At 41.4% G+C, this 19,882-nt stretch overlaps 1 protein-coding gene across 4 annotated transcripts in view; it reads left to right on the top strand.

Moving 5' to 3' along the window:
* The window catches only part of LOC138783143 (polyamine-modulated factor 1-binding protein 1-like), a 279,398-nt gene that overhangs the window by 179,255 nt on the left and 80,261 nt on the right, over positions 1-19,882 (top strand). For all 4 annotated transcript variants that reach the window (XM_069957440.1, XM_069957441.1, XM_069957443.1 and 1 more), the window contains exons 20-21: positions 2,415-2,477; positions 13,130-13,239. In XM_069957440.1, the coding sequence (XP_069813541.1) occupies positions 2,415-2,477; positions 13,130-13,239 (173 nt within the window). The remainder of the gene's footprint in view (positions 1-2,414; positions 2,478-13,129; positions 13,240-19,882) is intronic.

The following is a 19,882-nucleotide window of genomic DNA, read 5'->3' as shown; positions in this document are numbered from 1 at the left end:
CAGAGCATTTGCAGATAGCATATACTTATTAGAGCTTATAAGCCCGCTCCAGTGAAGCTCACACAGAGCTGTGTAAATGACAGTGTGGATTTCTGTCAATCACCAGCAACTGATTACTCAAATTGCAGCCTCCACATAATATTTATATAAGCTATAATGTACTTCCAGCCAACAGTAATGAGGCCGTAATGACACACAGCACTCTCTATGACTTATAAACAGCAAGACATAAAGCTGAGCGCTTTATAGACAGAGCAGAAAGATGCCGCCACATGTGTAATTTGGCCAGATTTTGGTAAATCAGTAATTATACAATTTTGCTCTTATTGGAAGAAAAGAGGCTTTGAGTGGCAAGTCCTGCTCGGTGGATTTACTGGATATTAATGTTGGATCTCTTTATGTTTCTTGGATTTTCACCATGGTCTCGGGTCTGATTTCTAAATGTAGGCAAATAGAATAGGGATTGGCAGTAAAATATAAATGAGCATTTCTCGGGACGTTTAAAGATGTAGTGCAGCAGTATGGAAAGACTTGGGGGTGCGCAATGGTAAATAAAATTCAGCCATTTTGATTGAAAGAGTTAAAGGGACCCCGTCACATTGAAAATGTAGTGTCATCTGCCGTCTGCTTGTTATAGAGCAGGAGGCGCTAAGCAGGTTCATATAGATTTGTGGAAAATGTTTCAGAGTAACTTGTCATTTATTTACGTAAATCTGTGTCCATTCTGGGCTAAGTAGTCAATTGGGCGGTCCTGTTCGGTAATTAAAGGGGTACTCTGGATCTAAAATGTTTTTAAAAATCAAATGGTGTCAGAAAGTTATACAGATTTGTAAATGACTTCTATTTAAAAACTGATGCCATCCAGTACTTATCAGCTCTTGTATGCCCTGCAGGAAGTGGAGTCTTCTTTACAGTTTGCTCCCTGCTGCCACCTTTGTCTGTGACAGGAATTGTTCAGAGCAGTAGCAAATCCCCATAGAAAACTTCCCTTGCTCTGGACAGTTCCTTACATGGACAGTGGTGGCAGCAGAGAGCAAGCATCATGTCAGACTGGAAAGAAAACACCTCTTCCTGCAGGGCATACAGCAGCTGATAAGTTCTGGAATACTTGAGATTTTTTACGTAGAAGTTTTTTTTCAAATCTGTATAACTTTCTGAAACCAGTTGATTTAAAAACATTTTTTTTCCCTCCAGAGTTTCCCTTTAATCGCATATAAAGATCTGTTAACACCCTCCCGCCACTGAACAGTAAATTAACGTTGCCGCAGGCTATGTCTGAGGCTGCGGCGATGTTAATTTACGATCGAGGATAACAAAGGCGCAGATGCTGCACCTGTGTCATTCACGGCAGGTCCTGGCTATCAGTCATAGCCAGGAACCTGCCGCAACTCTCAGTACAGGAGCTGCGCTGCTGAGAGTTAACCCTATAGATGCTGCGGTCAGCACGACTGCAGCATCTATAGGGCTCCTGACAGAGATTTCTCCCTCTACAGATGGCCTCAGGCTTACGGTTTCTTGGCTACAGAAGCCGGCGGGGGGAGGGAGGGAAGGCAGGGCGCACGTCGGGCGTGCGGACGTGCGCTCTGCCCCCTCCCCTCTCTCCCCACAGAGGAGAGGGGGCAGAAACAGGGACATCAGCTTATAAGATTATTATGATCCCATAAGCTGATGTCCAAAAACGACCTGGGCATTGATGCATCAATTACCCCAGGTCATGAAAGGGTTAATCAACAGTCTGGAGCCACCTTCATAAACAAAAACACGTAAACCTGCTCAGCTCCTCCTGCTGTATAACACGCTGCCTACAGACTGGACTACATTTTTTAATGTAACCAGTTCCCTTTAATAACACTTTATACAGTATCTAGAGCTACACTGAGGCCGCTGCCTTTGTATAGATTAGGTTTCCATTATTCCATAGTGATATGAATAGAAAAAAATGTTGAAGTTGAAATTATCTAGTTGATAAAATACTAACATCTTGGTCCAGTGTCCCCATGGACTCATAATGGAGATAGCTGTGAGCCAGGGAGTGACATGCACTTACCATGTGTTTCTCTCAGCCCATTTTTATGATCAGTGAAGTCTTAGCAATGAGAACCCAACTGAACAAAACTTTTGATACGTCAAGTTTTTTTTTTATTTTTTTTTTATAATGACTATAGTGCCCACTTTAGGTTGAAACATTTTCTGCATGGTCAATCGTATTAACTCCTGCTCCGTTCTGCAAATACGACTTATAGCTTTTATTTATATTCAATAGCGAAAGCTCTTGGCGTCTCAGTGGGGTACAGTTCATTGTAGTTTGTGTATCCTGATACCTTTATGTGCATGTCACAATGTGTGTTTTAATGTGTTTGTATACTCGGAATATTAGCTTGCCTTCTGTGCTAATTGATCTCTTTGTCTATTAGGTGGCAAACTTGCAAAACGAACTGAAAACCTCAGAAAAGAAATACATTACTGCACAGAAGGAGGTAATTTTCAAAGAAAATGCTTCGCTATTAGTCAAGGTTTGCTATGATCTAACTGGTCTATTTTCTTTGTATTCCAAAATGAAATATATTACTTACACCGATCAGCTATAACATTAAAACCAAAGACAGAGGAAGTGAATAACATTAATTATCTTAAGACATGGCCAATAGTGGGATATATTATGATGCCAGTGAACAGTCCATCCTTGAAGTTGATGTATCGGAAAAAAGTGACTTTGACAAGGTCCAAATTCTTACAGATAGACAACTGGTCCAGAGCTTCTTCAAAATGGCAGGTCTTTTAATCTTTTCCTGTACTCAATGGAAGTGGATCAAGTAAACAGCAATTAGTGTCCCAGCAAAAGGGTCATTGATACATGCAGGGTGCAAAGGCTTGGCCTGTCCGATCCAGTCCCACTGAAGAGCTACTGCAACATAAAGGTGCTAGAAACCACAGGGCCTTGCACCTGGCTTCTTGGTTGTAGGCTGGTGAAATAGCTCATTCTCGTCCCTATTTACCCCCAATGCTACCTATAATGGACATGTGAGCACCAAAACTGGACCATGAACAATGGAAGGTATAGACTGATGGAAGGTGTGGTCTGATGAATCACATTATATGGATGGCTGGATGTATGTACAATATTGTGAATTGTATGGCCCAAGTATCGTTGGGAGAAGTTAGGCACTGACATTTATGTGGTGTAGTAACCACCCACCAAATCATTGTTGCAGGTACCCCTCTTTATGACAGTAGTATTCCATCATGGCAGTAGCCTCATTTAGCAATATAAAAATTTCAGAGACAAAAGCCAAATTCTTCAGACCTTAAACTGATTGATCGTCAAACATGTCTGATCTAAGGAAACGGCACCTCTCTTCTTACAGGACTTAACAGGTTTTTATAGGCAAAACTGATTCATAAACCATCCTCACGATAAGTCATTAATAGTGTTACGCGGACAATGTTCTGCTAACCCGAAGGTTCTGCATTTCATTCCCCACGGTTACAGAAGTAGGATGCAGCCCTAGGGCTACCAGGATAATATGGATACATCCAACTTCTATAACCGTGGGGAATGAAATGCAAAGCGTTCGGGTTTAAAGAAAATTGTCGAACTTGAACAGTTTGACAGGTCCTCTCCTCTACCTGGTGCATGAAAAGACCCGGAGCAGGGTCAAAAAGATATAAAACAAAAAGTCCAACACCTTGTGTGGAGTAAAATCAGGATTTCATACAGTGTAAGGCTATATTCACACTACGTAAGTGCTGCGGAAATCACGGCCGTTGTTACAACAGCCGTGAGTCCTACGGCACTTAAGTAGTGCTGCAGCCTGAGGGAATCCCGGCTGGAGTGTATATACATAGTATACACTCCGGCCGGGATCCCTAGTGGCGCCGACATGTCAGTTTTCTGCGGCCGCTATTCACTGAATAGCGGCCACAGAAAACCTTGTCAGTTCACAAAATATAGCAAGCGGCTCCGGCCCGCATCAGAACTCTGCGGCCAGGATGATCTTAACAGAGATCGGCCGGGTCACTGAATGGCCAGTCTCTTACTAAGTGTGAACATAGCCTAACGGAGCAGGAAATAGTAAACATCCACAGCTTCTTAAAGTATGAAATTCTTTATTACGGCATCAAAACATAAAAGAACAAACAAAAAGGTGAACAGTGAGCTAAAAAACGCCGACGGGTTGCGAGGCTCTACCTCTTAATCATGGCAAAGTGAAAGTATGTATGACAGGTTTTTATGTTGCCCCATGTGATGCAAAAGGAATAGGGAACGCCCCTCAAAGGGAGGGGAAATCTCTCGTCAAATCGATCACATGATCGGCTTACAGCATATATACAAGAGCAAAAAAAACGAAAGAAAAATAACAAAGATAATAAAATCACTCCCAAAAGTAAACACCAGTTACAGCCCGAAAAGCTTAATAAATATATAGTAAGTCTGATTTATAGTTTAGGCCTCTTGGAAATCTGGTGTCTAATAGGAGAATCCACAGGGCTTCTCGTTTGCGCAAGAGGGAAGTCCAATTGCCTCCCCTCCTGGGTTGTTTAACCCTTTCTATGGCGCTAATGCGGAGACTGCTGATGTCACCGTGGTGACGCTCTACAAAATGTTTTGCTAAACCGGATAATGATCTACTAGATCTACCAAGGGAATGTGATCTAATGTCCGTGATATGTTCCCCCAATCGGATTTTAAGTTTTCGTGTACTGGAACCTACATACTGGACATTACAGGTGTTACAACGTGCTACATATACAACGTAATTGGTGTTGCAGTTAATAAAAGATTTTATGGGATAATTACGGCCTGTGCTACTGGAGGTAATGGAGTACTCCATGTGCAGGAAATGGAGTACTCCATGCCTCTAGCAGCCATCCCTCACACGTTACCAGAAATCTACCCATAGGTGAATTTATTCGCCTTATACGCAACTGTTCAAACAAAGACACTTACATCCGCCAGGCCGAGCAACTCACCCACCGCTTGACACTTAGAGGGTATAAACAACACGTTATTACTAGAGCGAGGACCATAGCAGAAAGTAGGGACCGTTCTTTTCATTTGCAGGATAGACATGAAACACCGAATCATTGTGTAAACGGTCTCCAACCTAACCATTCTCAAAATCCTATAGTTTTTTCCACCAGATATAGTCCACAGTTTCATGACATTTGTAAAATTGTAAACAGATACCTGCCTTTACTCTATCAGGACAGTAAATGTGAATTAGCCCTTAAAACCGGCATCAAGTGTGTAGCACGACGTGGTCTTACCTTGGGTAATTTACTTGCACCAAGCGATGTTTCATCCAGTACATCTGTTAGAGGGGCACACAATTGGCTCTCAGTCCAGGGATTCTTTAGCTGTGCGGTACCGCGATGCGGTATTTGTCAATTCGCAGACAAAAGTAACTCCATTACCTCCAGTAGCACAGGCCGTAATTATCCCATAAAATCTTTTATTAACTGCAACACCAATTACGTTGTATATGTAGCACGTTGTAACACCTGTAATGTCCAGTATGTAGGTTCCAGTACACGAAAACTTAAAATCCGATTGGGGGAACATATCACGGACATTAGATCACATTCCCTTGGTAGATCTAGTAGATCGTTATCTGGTTTAGCAAAACATTTTGTAGAGCGTCACCACGGTGACATCAGCAGTCTCCGCATTAGCGCCATAGAAAGGGTTAAACAACCCAGGAGGGGAGGCAATTGGACTTCCCTCTTGCGCAAACGAGAAGCCCTGTGGATTCTCCTATTAGACACCAGATTTCCAAGAGGCCTAAACTATAAATCAGACTTACTATATATTTATTAAGCTTTTCGGGCTGTAACTGGTGTTTACTTTTGGGAGTGATTTTATTATCTTTGTTATTTTTCTTTCGTCTTTTTTGCTCTTGTATATATGCTGTAAGCCGATCATGTGATCGATTTGACGAGAGATTTCCCCTCCCTTTGAGGGGCGTTCCCTATTCCTTTTGCATCACATGGGGCAACATAAAAACCTGTCATACATACTTTCACTTTGCCATGATGAAGAGGTAGAGCCTCGCAACGCGTCGGCGTTTTTTAGCTCACTGTTCACCTTTTTGTTTGTTCTTTTATGTTTTGATGCCGTAATAAAGAATTTCATACTTTAAGAAGCTGTGGATGTTTACCCTTTGCTGATTGCCTTACGGGATGTGGCCCGCAATATGTTTTTTTCCCACGTGCTTCAAGACAACACTGCCAACTGAGTTAATCACTACAGCAAGTTAGGTGAGCTGACATTTTTTCTTTCCTCATGGAGCAGGAAATAGACAGCTCCTACATTGTGTATAGGCCAAGCCAAGTAACTGTAGGGCAGCACAAATTTAAAGTGAATGACTTCCAGTGACCCAGAACAACCATGACAAGGATCTGTCTGCTTTCTGCTTCACTGTGTATGGTGGCACCATCGGAGATAGAGTCAAATTTTTTTGCATGGAAAAACCCTTTAAAGAATCCTTACAGGTCAGGGCTGTTTCAGCATCAAGAGTAAGGCAGGGGGTTTTAATGTTATGGCTGATTGTTGTGTACATGTTGCCTAATTTTAAAGTGCCTGAAATATTAAGAAAAACTTTGTACTCTTATATTATAGTCTGAAAAAAAAAAAATCCCCACCTATTAATTTAGTGCATCAAAACACAAATAATATCGACCTCATTTTCTTGGAAACTAAGATATGAATTTTCCCATCCCATTTTTTTTAAAGGTGCTTTTAGCAATTTATTGAGCAATATGGCGAAAAAGCAAATTTTATGGCAGAAAAATGATTTCAACCTATATTGAACTTTGATGAATTTGCAATCTGATAAATGTATTAAGTCATTTGAGGCCGGCCATAACCTAATGAAACATCATAATGGGATGTATGTGTATACAAAAGCAATTTAGGGTCCAGCCATTCGCTTTGCATGTGGTAATTGTATGTCAAAAAAGAGAACTCCACTTTGGAGTTGGAGTATTCATCACCAAGGTCCCTTTAGATACAAAGATTATAATTTGCTTTTCAACATACTCACTAAATGAGATAATACTGGAGCTCGGAAATTTAAAAAGGAGATTGATATCTTCATTGAAAACCCTTGCCTAGAAGGGACAACTCCGGCTACAACATGGGTTTTATCAATAAATTATGATCCAATAATCCCGTTCCTCAATCCTTTGAAGATCCATCAACGGCTTGTCAAACTCTCAGAATGACTAATCATTTTAAGTATGAATTCTTTATTCCGTCCACCAGCCTATTCTCCACGCTGTCCATGGAAACTAATTGATTACTGGGTTTTCTCCTTTTATCTGATAGGACGGGAGCTGGGCGATAAAGGATATCACCTTCCCACTCCCCGGCTCATTTTTAAACCTGGTGTAATAGAGCTGTGAAAGTCGTGGCTTTAATTTCTACCGTACAACTCTTGATACATTCTGCTTTTTTTTTTTTGACTGAATCTCCTATCTGCGGGGGGACTTAGACCACTGGCATCATCATTTTTCCTAGAGTGCAATTGCTTTGATGTACCTTGTGAATATGTATGATGTCATCAGTCATGCAAGGAATGACACAGACGAGCAAGGCTTGCATTCGGGAAGCAGAAGATTATTCTTACTATCTCTGTGTAATTCTGCGGGTCAGGAAAGGCAGATGTACACGGTAGTAATCTCCATTATTAGTAGGTTTATGCAGAAGGGTAAGCCGCAACTTCATGTATGGGAAGTAATACAGTCATATAATACATGATGTTCAGACAGCATATGTTTCAATGTGTCGGCTATAATATGTAATTGTATTTGTCATAAAATAATTTTTTGTTATTCCTTCCAGAAATGTATAAATTAATTGTCAATTGGGCGTAATAGTGGTTAGTAGTTGGGGGGGGGGGTCCTTACACTATTGACATAGTACAGTCAGTGTTAAAGGGGTACTCCGAAGGAAAAAAGATGGAAAGTTATGCCGATTTGTAAATTACTTCTATTTAAAAAAAAACTCAAGCTTCCCAGTACTTATTAGCTGCTGTATGCCATGCATACAGCGGAGTTTTCTTTCCAGTCTGACCCTGTCTTCTCTGCTGCCACCTCTGTTCTTGACAGGAACTGTCCAGAGCAGTAGCAAATCCACACAAGAAACAGTTCCTGTCATTGTCAAAGGTGGAAGCAGACAGCACTGTGTCAGGCTGGAAAGAATACACCATTTCCTGCAGGACATACAGCAGCTGATAAGTCCTGGAAGAGTTACATTTTTTAAATAGAGATAATTTACAGATCTATATTTATATTCTATTCTATATCTATATTCTAACTTTCAGACACCAGCTATTTTGAACAACAAAATCTCCATAGTACCCCTTAAAAGTACCATTCTGTGTAGAGACACACCTCTGATACGATAAAACCAGCTTGTCAACATATTCATAAGGATACAATGTAGAGGTATAAGAAAAGAGGTTCCAGAATTGTTATTTCTTGGGGGATACAAGCTTTTACTAAAGGAGGCCATCTGTCCTTTAATATATAACATGCCAATAAGTCCTCTTTATAGGAAGAAGGCACATTTTTATCCCTGGTATCGTATTATTATCATAGACCATTTGTGCTATACACATTACAACCTCTGTATTAAAGGAAAAGTCCGTCCATTTTTAAAATCAGGCAGCCGGCAGGGGCAGGGGGGAATTTGATCGGGAGTAGGTACTTACCTCTCCTTGTTGCCACTCACGGGCATGGGAAGAGGTAAGTTCCTACTCCTGATCAAATTCCCCCCTGCCGGCTGACAGAATATAAGAATGGCTGGACTTCTCCTTTAAGGACATTTGTAGGGTATGGTATTAAAATACCAATAGTAAGCCTCTATATTTTTTAAAATCAAGATGTATCTCTCCGACTCAAAAAAGACTTTCTATTAAACCAGTAGAATGCAACCCGCCACCCCCTGTGGAGCTGTAGTAGAAGCTTTGGCTTTGGCTGTCCAGGGATGATGGGAGTTGTAGTTTTACAACAGCTGGAGGGCTGCAGGTTTCCCATCACTGCCTTAAACATTCCTAAAGGACTTTAGAATGTTCCTGTCTTGTGTGTGCAGTTGGCTGGGAGTGTTCTACAGAAAGAGCTGGATAAAATAGGTCCTGATATTGGAGAAACTGTCCAATGAACATGTATTCAGCATGATAACACAGAGTAAAAATTCCACTGTATAGATTATCTAAATATAAAATGGTAATTGTGTCAGGGCCCTATTCCACCGGACGATTATCGTTCATATAATCGTTAAATCGTTCGAATCTAAACGATAATCGTTCGGTTGAAATGCAGTTAACGATTAACAACCAATCGCTTTATAAGACCTGGACCTATTTTTATCATTGCTCGTTCGCAAATGGTTCGCATTGAATAAGACATTGTTCGGTCGTTCGCAATAGATACGAACGCAATAGCGAATAAATAGCGAAGAAAAAACGATCGCAATTGCGATCATAAGTAACGATTATTGTTCCATGGAAATGAGTGAACGTTTTCAGGTCTTTCGCAATAGCGGTCGTTTGAGATCGTTAATCGTTAACGATTATGCAAATGATAATCGTTCGGTGGAATAGGGCCCTTAGGTCATTGTCAATAATCCATTATTATTAGATTCCCCTGATATGGTTTAGTCTTTCTGATTAGAGATGAGCGAACCTAGAGCATGCTCGAGTCGATCCAAACCCGAACGTTCGGCATCTGATTAGCGGTGGCTGCTGAAGTTGGATAAAGCCCTAAGGCTATGTGGAAAACATGGATATAGTCATTGGCTGTATCCATGTTTTCCAGACAACCTTAGAGCTTTATCCAAGTTCAGCAGCCCCAGCTAATCAAGTACTGAACGTTCGGGTTTGGATCGACTCGAACCCGAACCCGGTTCGCTTATCTCTATTCCCGATACGTTAGCGGTGTTTCTGCTAAATAGCTAGATACTTATGGTTCTTGATCATTTGTCTTAGACTTTACTGGGAAAAAGTTGATGACACATTAGACTTTTGCCACTTGCTCTTTTGCTGTAGGGGACCAAATACTGTGGGGGTAATTCACTTGACTGAGCAAACACCAAATAGTCTTATCTTCAGAAAAGTAGTAAGATGACACTATAGTAGGATAACTAATGTTCCATTGAAGGAATATTATACAATCATACTAAACCATTCTAAATGTTCAGTATTCTAATGATTTTAGCTATCAAAGTGAAATAGATGTCTCAACCTCCAGTGAATGGGCCAGCCGTACAATACCAGACACAATTTTTGGCATAGAAAGGTAGAATATAGTATGCCAAAAGTCTTTTTTTTTTAAATGGTTGTATGGTATTCACTTGATTTTGTCTCAAACTCAAATTTTCTAATATCTTATAAACCCCAAGTCTGAAAGTGTAAGGGCAGTATTACACAGCCCGATGGCTTCATGTAAGCGAGTGTCAATCTGCTAGATTGGCGTTTGCTTACTGAGGCCATATACAGCATGATAATCGTGCAGCCCTTGAAGTTATACATACCTCTTCATGCTCCCTGATGTCCTGTCCTCTTCAGACACTGTGAGGAGCGTGCTAAAGCTAGCAAGACACCAGGGAACATGGAGAGGTATGTATAACTTCATTTTTTTATTATTATTTTTTTTTTTTTTACAGATGTCAGCCATCAGCCGCACATCACTATTATGCATAGGGATGCACGCCTGGTGACTGATGATTTTAGGTCCAGACCTAAAGACACAATCAGCCGATGAATGTTGTCATCAATTGATCGTTATTAGAGATGAGCGAACCTGGAGCATGCTCGAGTCGATCCGAACCCGAACTTTCGGCATCTGATTAGCGGGGGCTGCTGAACTTGGATAAAGCCCTAAGGCTATATGGAAAACATGGATATAGTCATTGGCTGTATCCATGTTTTCCAGATGACCTTAGAGCTTTATCCAAGTTCAGCAGCCACCGCTAATCAAATGCCGAACGTTCGGGTTCGGATCGACTCAAACCCGAACCCGCTTCGCTCATTTCTAATCGTTATCTTGATTACACAGAGCGATGATCTGCTAAATCAGCCTGATTCGGCAGATTATCACTCCGTCTAATAGGGCCCTTACTGTTATCTGCTGTAACTTTTGACCACAGACATGCGAGAAGAAAGTAGGTTCCAAGAGCACTGTGGATAGGAGTTTTGAAAGCAGGTGTAGAAGTGGATGCACGACAGATGACCAGCAATCACGACAGATGACCAGAAAAGGAATGCAACAGCATCCAACTGTTTGCAAAAAAGCTTTTATTGCATTACCGAGAGTACAGGAGCAATGTTTTAACTACAAAAGTGTTTGTCAATCATGCTGTTGGATTCCCTTTCTCATAGGTCTTCAGACATGTCAGAAGTTACTGATCACATTGGGTGTTACTGCTGACACACACTGTGAACCCAAGATACAGCCGGGGGGTGTGTGCTGCAGTGCGCTCCACTCCCCAGCCGGCAAGAACATGCAACAAGTTTTATCCATAAACCCAAATTGAGCGATTGAGTCGGTTGATTGACAGCCTGACAGTAAAGGGCACTGTCGCACACTCCTCCCGGCTGTTTCCTGGCATCTCAGCTGGACTCGGGAGTGAGACACAATGCGATCAGTAACTTTTAACATATCTGAAAAATTCTGAGAAAATCTGAGAAAGTCTTAATTGTTAAGAATTGGATAGAAGAAAGACCTCCCGATGTTCGAGAGTGGCTGTCTCTGACATTTAGGGTCAAAGAATATGAAAGATTGTTGGCTTCTAAATCATATAAAGCAGCTAAGAGATGGAATAAGATCTGGGGAAAGTGGATTTAAGGGTTATATATTTATTTTAATTTTTTTTTTTTTTTTTTTTTTGATGGTTTTGATTGACTCTTACATGATTTCTTCCAGGGGGGCTGGGGGTTTATGGGGGGGGGGGGGGGGGGGGGGATAAAAAATGATGCAATATTGTCTTCCTTTTGGATGTTGTTCTTTTTTTTTGGATATGAAAATAAAAAGTAAGGAAAAAAAAAAAAAACTTTTAACATATCTGAACGAGGTTTAAAAAAAGTTACTGCAAGTTACAGTAACTAACCCTTTTAGGCCGTGGTCACACTACGTAAAAAACACGGCCGTATTTGCGGCAACAACGGCCGTTATTCACAAAATATTGTCCATTGTTTGCGCAAATATGGCCGTCGTTATGACATACGGCCGTGTTTTTTTTACGTAGTCTGAACCCGGCCTTAAGCTGGTCATGTATTGAAGGCTGATAGAAAAGTCAGCCAACAGCTATTTTTCCTGATCCCTGTGTGAATATATTCTAAATGGGTAGAGAGCAGAGAGTCACTGCCAGACTCTTCGAGCGGTGTCTTTTGCCGACGAGAACAAAAGCATCCGGCTTGTGTGGTACAGCCAACATATACGTTAGATGATCAGATGAAATCCAGTGTGTATGGCCAGCTGTATGGGATGGATGGGAGCCCACCTGCAGGTGTATGTTCATTGTCAAGAGTTCAGAGCAGGGAATATTAAAACACAGGTGGACAATCTGGAGCTAAAGCAGGTACTCAAATAGATCTAGTGGGCTTTACCATGTAATCAGCCCTCTAATAACTCATCAGAAGAAATACAGATAGTTTACAGATAAACTCGAATCACTTTCCTCTGATCTTGGCCAGGATCTGTTTTTGTTTTTTATGTTCTTTTAATAGTTTTGAAGTTATACCGAAACGGCAGATAGCTTCTTCATGGGAATCATATGATGATGCACACATCTACCTAGAACCCCGGCTTAAACATTACAAGTTGCAGCGGCTCTTTTCATATATATATATATTTTTTTATAATATAAGCCTGATTTGAATTAAACAACCTCTGGAGGTAAAGTAATGCATATTATAGTAAACTGGTAAATGTAAAGCGTGGGAAAGGTTCAGACATTCCATCTCGCATATTGAATCAATTAATAGCATGTACAAGGAAACCATGATTATTTGAAGGAGTGGAGAAAAATGACTTGATTCTTTACAAGTATTACAGACTATTATTAGTATTCCAGATAGCCCTTGTTCTAGGGAGTCCATCATAGTCTTTGATCTGTCTACATCCACAGCTGGAAATCCTGCGCCAAGCTCTACAAGCAACACAAACTGACAACAGTCGCCTCCATAAGGAAAGTGAATCTGTGGCTGCAAATGTTAATCAGTGGATCAAAGAGCAAAAGTAAGTAAATTTGATAAATGCCGCACATCATTTTCTGCATTGTTTAAAGCATCTTTTTTTTTTTTCTTCTTCTGAGCTGTTAAGCAGTCCTAGGTATGGTGTAGTATTACAGTACTATTTTATGACTCCGGTGCCTGGTTTATTTTACTACTTTTTTTCTTTTCTTGTTTGTGTCCTCAGTTTTTTTGAGGACTGAGCTAAAATATTTACTTTATCTCTAATTTTTTATTATTATTAAGAACAAGTGATTTGAGTTATTTTACTCTTTAAGGAATGTTAATCTAAAAATTATATAATAGACCGTATTATGTTCTATTGTGTTATTAGGAAACAGACCACATAATGGAGGTGGAGTGTATGTGCTTGTGAGCAGGCCCTTATTATATTGTTTATATACATTGTTTTTAATATATTTATGCTTATGTTTTTTTTTTCTCTCTCTTTTAAGAGGTTTCTGTGGATAATCTAACTAATGTTAAAGGGGTAGTGCGGCGCTAAGAAATTATTCACAAAATAACACAGATTACAAAGTTATACAACTTTGTAATGTATGTTATATATGTGAATGGCCCCCTTCACTGTATTCCCCGACCCCTGCCCGTGGACCCGGAAGTGTAGTGCATTATACATACCTGATACGCGTCGACCCCCGTCCACCGTCTTCCGACAGTGATGTGATCTTCGGGAGTCCGGCTGACCCGCTCCTGCCGTCCCTCGTGCCGGCCCCCCTCTGCCGCGTCATAACTATGCTCAGCCGCGATTGACAGAGGGGACCGGCATGAGGGACGGCAGTAGCAGGTCGGCCGGCCTCCCGAAGATTACATCACAGTCAGAAGACGGGGTTTGATGCGTATCAGGTATGTACTGTATAATGCACTATTCACATACATAACATACATTACAAAGTTGTATAACTTTGTAATGTGTGTTATTTTGTGAATAATTTCTTGGCGCCGCACTACCCCTTTAATATAACCGGGTTGCTCCTTTAAAATGAGGTGTCTTACCTTTGTACTATTTAATCCTTTTACTGTGTTGTAAGCAATGCATACAGTATATTGGTTACATGCCATTGTCACCTGTTGTGGTTCCATACAGTAGCTACATGCCTCTATTTCCCTGGCAGTGCCACATGGTCTAGTCTATTAGGGCTGTTCAGTACCTCGTCTGTGAGGGCCTGTGACTGCAATGTCATTAATTAGTTTAATTTAGTTCCCAATCCAGATCCTTATATATTAGATCTGGGAGAACCAGCATGTTTAGGCCTTATCTGGTCAGCTGACTGATTTGAATTGGTAGTTTGCAGTTCTGTATTTCCCCTCCGGTGGTGCTGTAGAACAGGGCTCTGGATGGTCACTGGATGGTACCAGTAGTTTGATCCGTGCAAATTATTGCACAACCCTGACAATTTTTGTGTAATCCTCTCCTGCTTTCACTCAAGATGTGTTATGAGTTGCAAACTTGTAAGAATTTTACACCAAGCCTACACAAAAAAACAATGATACATTCCCTCTTTCCCCAATGGGTGTAACACTAAATGAATTTTATTAGTATGGGCTTGTATACTGGAATTAGAGTTCTCTTTGGCACTTTTACAGTTCCTGTAGGAGTGTGGCTGTGTATTATAGACATCATCCCACTGGTGATCCTGTGGGCAAAGTATCATGGCCCAGATAAAAACCTTAAGGGTCTGTTCACACGTACAGACTCGCAGCTTAAATCTTGCTGCAAGTTTTTTAGCGAGATCAAGGTCAAGGTCCTGGCAGGTCCCAGTGCTACATACTCGCAGCGGTCTTTCAGACATCAGTAATGCAGCCATCCCCTTAATCCCTTCTGCTCCCGCTCTGCTGTCTGTATATAAATTACCTCTCTCTCCTGCACTGGGTCCTGGCGTCCTGCTCTCCTGCCCAGCCAATCAGTGGCTGCGGCTGGGCAACACACTGATTGGATGGGTGGGAGAGCAGGACGCCAGGATCCTATGCAGCAAGCAGAGGTAATGTATATACAGACAGCGGAGCGTGAGCCAGGCCGGAGCAGAAGGGGTTAAGGGGACGGCTGCATTACATACTCGCAGCAGTCTTTCAGACCTCTGCGAGTATGTAGTACTGGGGCCTGCCAGGACCTTGACTCGTAACTGATCTCGCTGTAAAACTCGCAGCAAGATTTCAGCTGCGAGTCTGTACGTGTGAACAGACCCTAAAGGGTAACTATCAGAAGGTTAAAAAAATTTAACCTGCTGATAGCCCCTTATTGCCCACGGGCCACCAAGGAGGAAGGTATGTTTCTTACCTTCCTCCTCAGCACCATTCCCGTGTTGTTTGCAGTTTACTCCTCGGTCCAGAGCAATGTTAGGAGCAGTTAGGGGGTGACAAACAGAACATCAAAATACTAAATCAAAACACATTACATGAATAAGGTAAATGGCAGACTGGTACATAGGGGTAGAGAACCCTGCCCACGAGGGCTTACAATCTACAAGGTAAGGAAAGGAGGAAGTAGGTAAGGGGGCAGCTAGTCAAAGTGTGGTGCAGAGTTATTGCAGGTTGTAGCCTAGTTTAAAGAGATGGGTGTTTGGGTTGCTTTTGAAGGTCTTGATGGTGGATGAGAGCCAGATGTATACACCAGTCAGACCACTGCTTTTAGAGCATAAGGGTGGGCGGTAACATAGAAAACAAGCTATTAATAATTACCGGAAAATTGCTTACTTTATTATTTTAAATGCATTGTGGAAATAAAAAAAAAATGGAATATGAGAATATACCTGACAGTGCTTTTTCAGGTATAGTAAATGTGTTCAGTCATTTAAATGTAAGTTCTACCATTTTTATCCACTGCCTTTCTTTTATTACACAAATAGAGTATATATCCAGTCAGCCATATTTGCCCTCCACATTGCTGTCTCCTGGCCAAGCATGTGCGTGTGTCATCACTCCCCTCTGTCAGTTCTTCCTGGCAACCAGTCATTGTGTGAGACTGTTCCTTGTTATATCTTTTATTGTGTGGAGAAGTGTCTTCTTTAATCTGTCCCTGTAGATAATCATTAGAGATTATAGGCACATTTTTATAGCTTTGAAAGCAACTCCAAAATGTAAATGTTGATACCATAAATCCATGTACTGTATCCGCAGAATTCTTTTACACGTCTGCTTCCTGTTACTGTACAGATTTATGGAGTCTAATGTCAAGAAAAGGAGTTTTCCAGAATTAGACACTGCTTCCGAATTGTAACGCCAAACTACATCTGCCTTTTATGGCTTAGGATGTCTATAAGACTGACTGCAATCCCAATGGATATTTTTGCTGTATATAAAAAGCATGGTTGACAACATTTGTGTATACAGCAAAAAAGTTAAATTTACACAAGAACATAGTGTAAGGCTATGTTCACACAACTTGATTTTAAGTAAATAATGAACGCTGATTGCAATGGAATCAGTGTCCGTTCTTTACTGCAGGGGCAGCATTGCATTGAAGTCAATGCCGCCCGCTGTGTTCACACAGTGTTATGTTAACACCCGTTCTTTAGAACTGGTGTTAAAATCATGTACCTGTCTATTATTTCCGGATGATGTCCACCAAACAGCGTCCGGAAATAACAACTCTTCACACAATGTGATATGCGGCGGCGGCCGCACATTACATTGAAGTGAATGGCTAGTTGATTTGCAGCCACACCCAACGGTGCCCTAAAATTAATGTTAAAAAATAGACCGTTCCTGCAGCTGATACAGAGGTATCAGCTGGAGGAACGTCCTGAATACAGCCCGGCGGATGGCAGTTCACACTGTTAAACGTAGTGTGAACATAGCCTAAACTCAACCTAAGTGGTTTGGATGTGATTTATTATTTTCCCAGTGCACCAATCCACACTCATTTATTTTGGCAATATGTCAATCCATCAAGAGCAAAAAAAAGGAAAGGAACTTTGCCAAATTTTCTGCTGCCTTTCCATATTAAATTTAAATAAGTGTAAGCACCATTATATTATAAACTCTGTAAACTTAGTTTGGTTAGATTTGGATGGCTATATGTAAGCTTGTTGTAATATGCCACAAAAAACTTGTCGTGAAGACAACCCTTACCCATATTCATTATCGAGGCATATACTATAGACGAAAATGCACTGTACAAATGTAATCGGCTCACCCTCCAAAGAGTTGGAAAGAGTCTTCCGATGCACAGTATGATGCTGAAATTCCACTTGTTCCTTAACATCTATAAGAAGGTGTCCCAGCAGCAACTAGGACACTAACTTACGTCAACATACTGTAGATGATATAGAGAAAGTCCCTTGTTCGGGTCTGGCTCCCCATCTGTCAGACTCTTCTCCTCATATGTTTTTCAGGCCCCCCTAAGGCCACCTCTAACTTTTTTAACCACCGGTATTTAAATGCAGGGGGATTGAACTGTAGCATGCCCGTGTTGCACTCCTCTCTCTTTTTAATGTTTATGTGTGCATGAAGGGTGTTTTAAAATGAGTGATACTGACCTTCCTTGAGCCCCTTACCACTGTTCACTGCTGTTTCTTGTGCCCTGCTCAGTCAATCCCAGGCCACAGCTATGTCTTACCTTAGTCAGTGATTGGCTAAGCTGGCAACAACGTCACTGGATTCCGAAAGAAGTGGTGACCCGCTGTAAGAATCATTTAATTTTTTACACCACCCATTTGTAAAAGATTATCCACGGACAACTCCTTTAAAGGGAATCTGTCAGTGTCAGTTCACTTTCCAAACTGCTGACACTGTTAGGTCAAGGAGACATATGTAGAGATAAGCGAGCATGCTCGTCCGAGCTTGGTACTCAGTCGAGTATTAGAGTACTCGATGGTGCAGGAAAATCTTTGGGAGCTCATAGCATCACATGGGAAGCCTACATGTCGATAGCAGTGATTGGCTGGCCAGATAAGATGACTTGGGCATAAAGTATAAGAATCAGGTCCCGTTTTAAAACTTTTTTTTTCCCTACTCTTGGCTGCTGGCTTGGACTTGTAGTGCAACTTTCAGTAGTCAATTTGTCCTGTTGCTGACATTCTCTTGGCTGGCTGGGCTGGCTATACCTATCCTTACTGTGCGATTAGCCAGCCCTAGAGGCGTCCATACATGCTGCCCCTGCTGTTTCCTGTCCATTTCAGTGTTGATTCCATCATTTTCAGAGGTTTCCAGTTTTTCAGGCAACCTTCCCTGTGCCGAGCTTTGGTCCCCTGCAAAAATGCTCGAGTTTCCCATTGACTTCAATGGGGTTCATTACTCGAAACGATCACCTGAGCATCGGGAAATATTCGTATCGAGCACCCGAGCATTTTAGTACTTGCTCATCTCGAGACACATGTTATCTTTCATATATCCAGCTGTGGTTCCAGAATGTAGATAAATTGTTGCAAAGAGTCAAGGCCTTTTCAAGCTCTTGAATAGGTACAGGCTTGAATAGCTCCTTATTCTTCCTCCTTGTTTAAATGACACCAGGAAGCCCAAAAAGCTTCTGGAAGCCAGGACAGATATATAAAAGATACCATGTGTCTTCTTGCCCTAAAAGCTATTTAATGGTGTCAGCAGTTTTAAACGTGAATTGCAGCTGACGGATGCCCTTTAAAGCTGTACTCACAATCTGACCCCCCAAACCTCCAGGCAGATTGTCTCCTTTTTCCCACCTGTGTCAGCCCCGCACATGGTCTGGATTGTTAAGCATCTGTGCAATGTTCAGACAGGAGTTAATGTTCCACTGGCATTCCTAATGATGAAGAGGGTGGGGAGGAGGGACGGAGGGGTGGTGCAAAGTTAGGGCACAGATACCCCCCCCTGGGCACGGGGCTGCAAGTTTAAAAGTTGATTTTTAGGACAATAACTGCATCACCTGCCAAACGGACCCCAGGACAGATCTTGGATTAGAAGCAGCTATCCGAAGGTACAAGTGGTTTGGGGGGGGGGACAGATTGTGGGTACCGTGTCACTTTAAATGTGACAAATCTCTAAGCAATGCCTTAGCTACACTAATAGTCCATTAGGTGTTTTTATTATAGTCAGTTACATGTTGCCTAAATAAGCACAGATCAGGTCATTTAATTGCACTAGTAAAATTGCAGGCAGTCAGTATTGCCGCAGGTTGAGGCTATGTTCACACTACGTATATTTCAGTCAGTATTGTGGTCCTCATATTGCAACCAAAACCAGGAGTGGATTAAAAACACAGAAAGGCTCTGTTCACACAATGTTGAAATTGAGTGGATGGCCGCCATTTAATGGCAAATATTTTCTGTTATTTTAAAACAACGGCTGTTCTATTGAAATAATGGCCGTTATTTACTGTTATACGGCGGCCATCCACTCAATTTCAACATTGTGTGAACAGATCCTTTCTGTGTTTTTAATCCACTCCTGGTTTTGGTTGCAATATGAGGACCACAATACTGACTGAAATATACGTAGTGTGAACCCAGCCTGACATTGTATGGCTATGTTCACACAACGTTTTTTCAGCCTGTTTAAAATGACGTCCATTATTTTGAGTCTAAAATAACAGACGTCATTTAGCTTTCTGGTCTCCCCTGTTGTACATTATTCTAGTTTGGTTACTAATTGGCCTTTGGATGCGGCCTAATTGAAAAGTCCATTGGATTTAATAGTAAAAACTGAGAAAAAATGGTGAC

This window comes from Dendropsophus ebraccatus, chromosome 2 (genome assembly GCF_027789765.1).
Source record: "Dendropsophus ebraccatus isolate aDenEbr1 chromosome 2, aDenEbr1.pat, whole genome shotgun sequence".
Classification (NCBI taxonomy): domain Eukaryota; kingdom Metazoa; phylum Chordata; class Amphibia; order Anura; family Hylidae; genus Dendropsophus; species Dendropsophus ebraccatus.
Note: the sequence above shows the minus strand (reverse complement) of the source record. Positions and strands in the feature narration are given on the sequence as shown.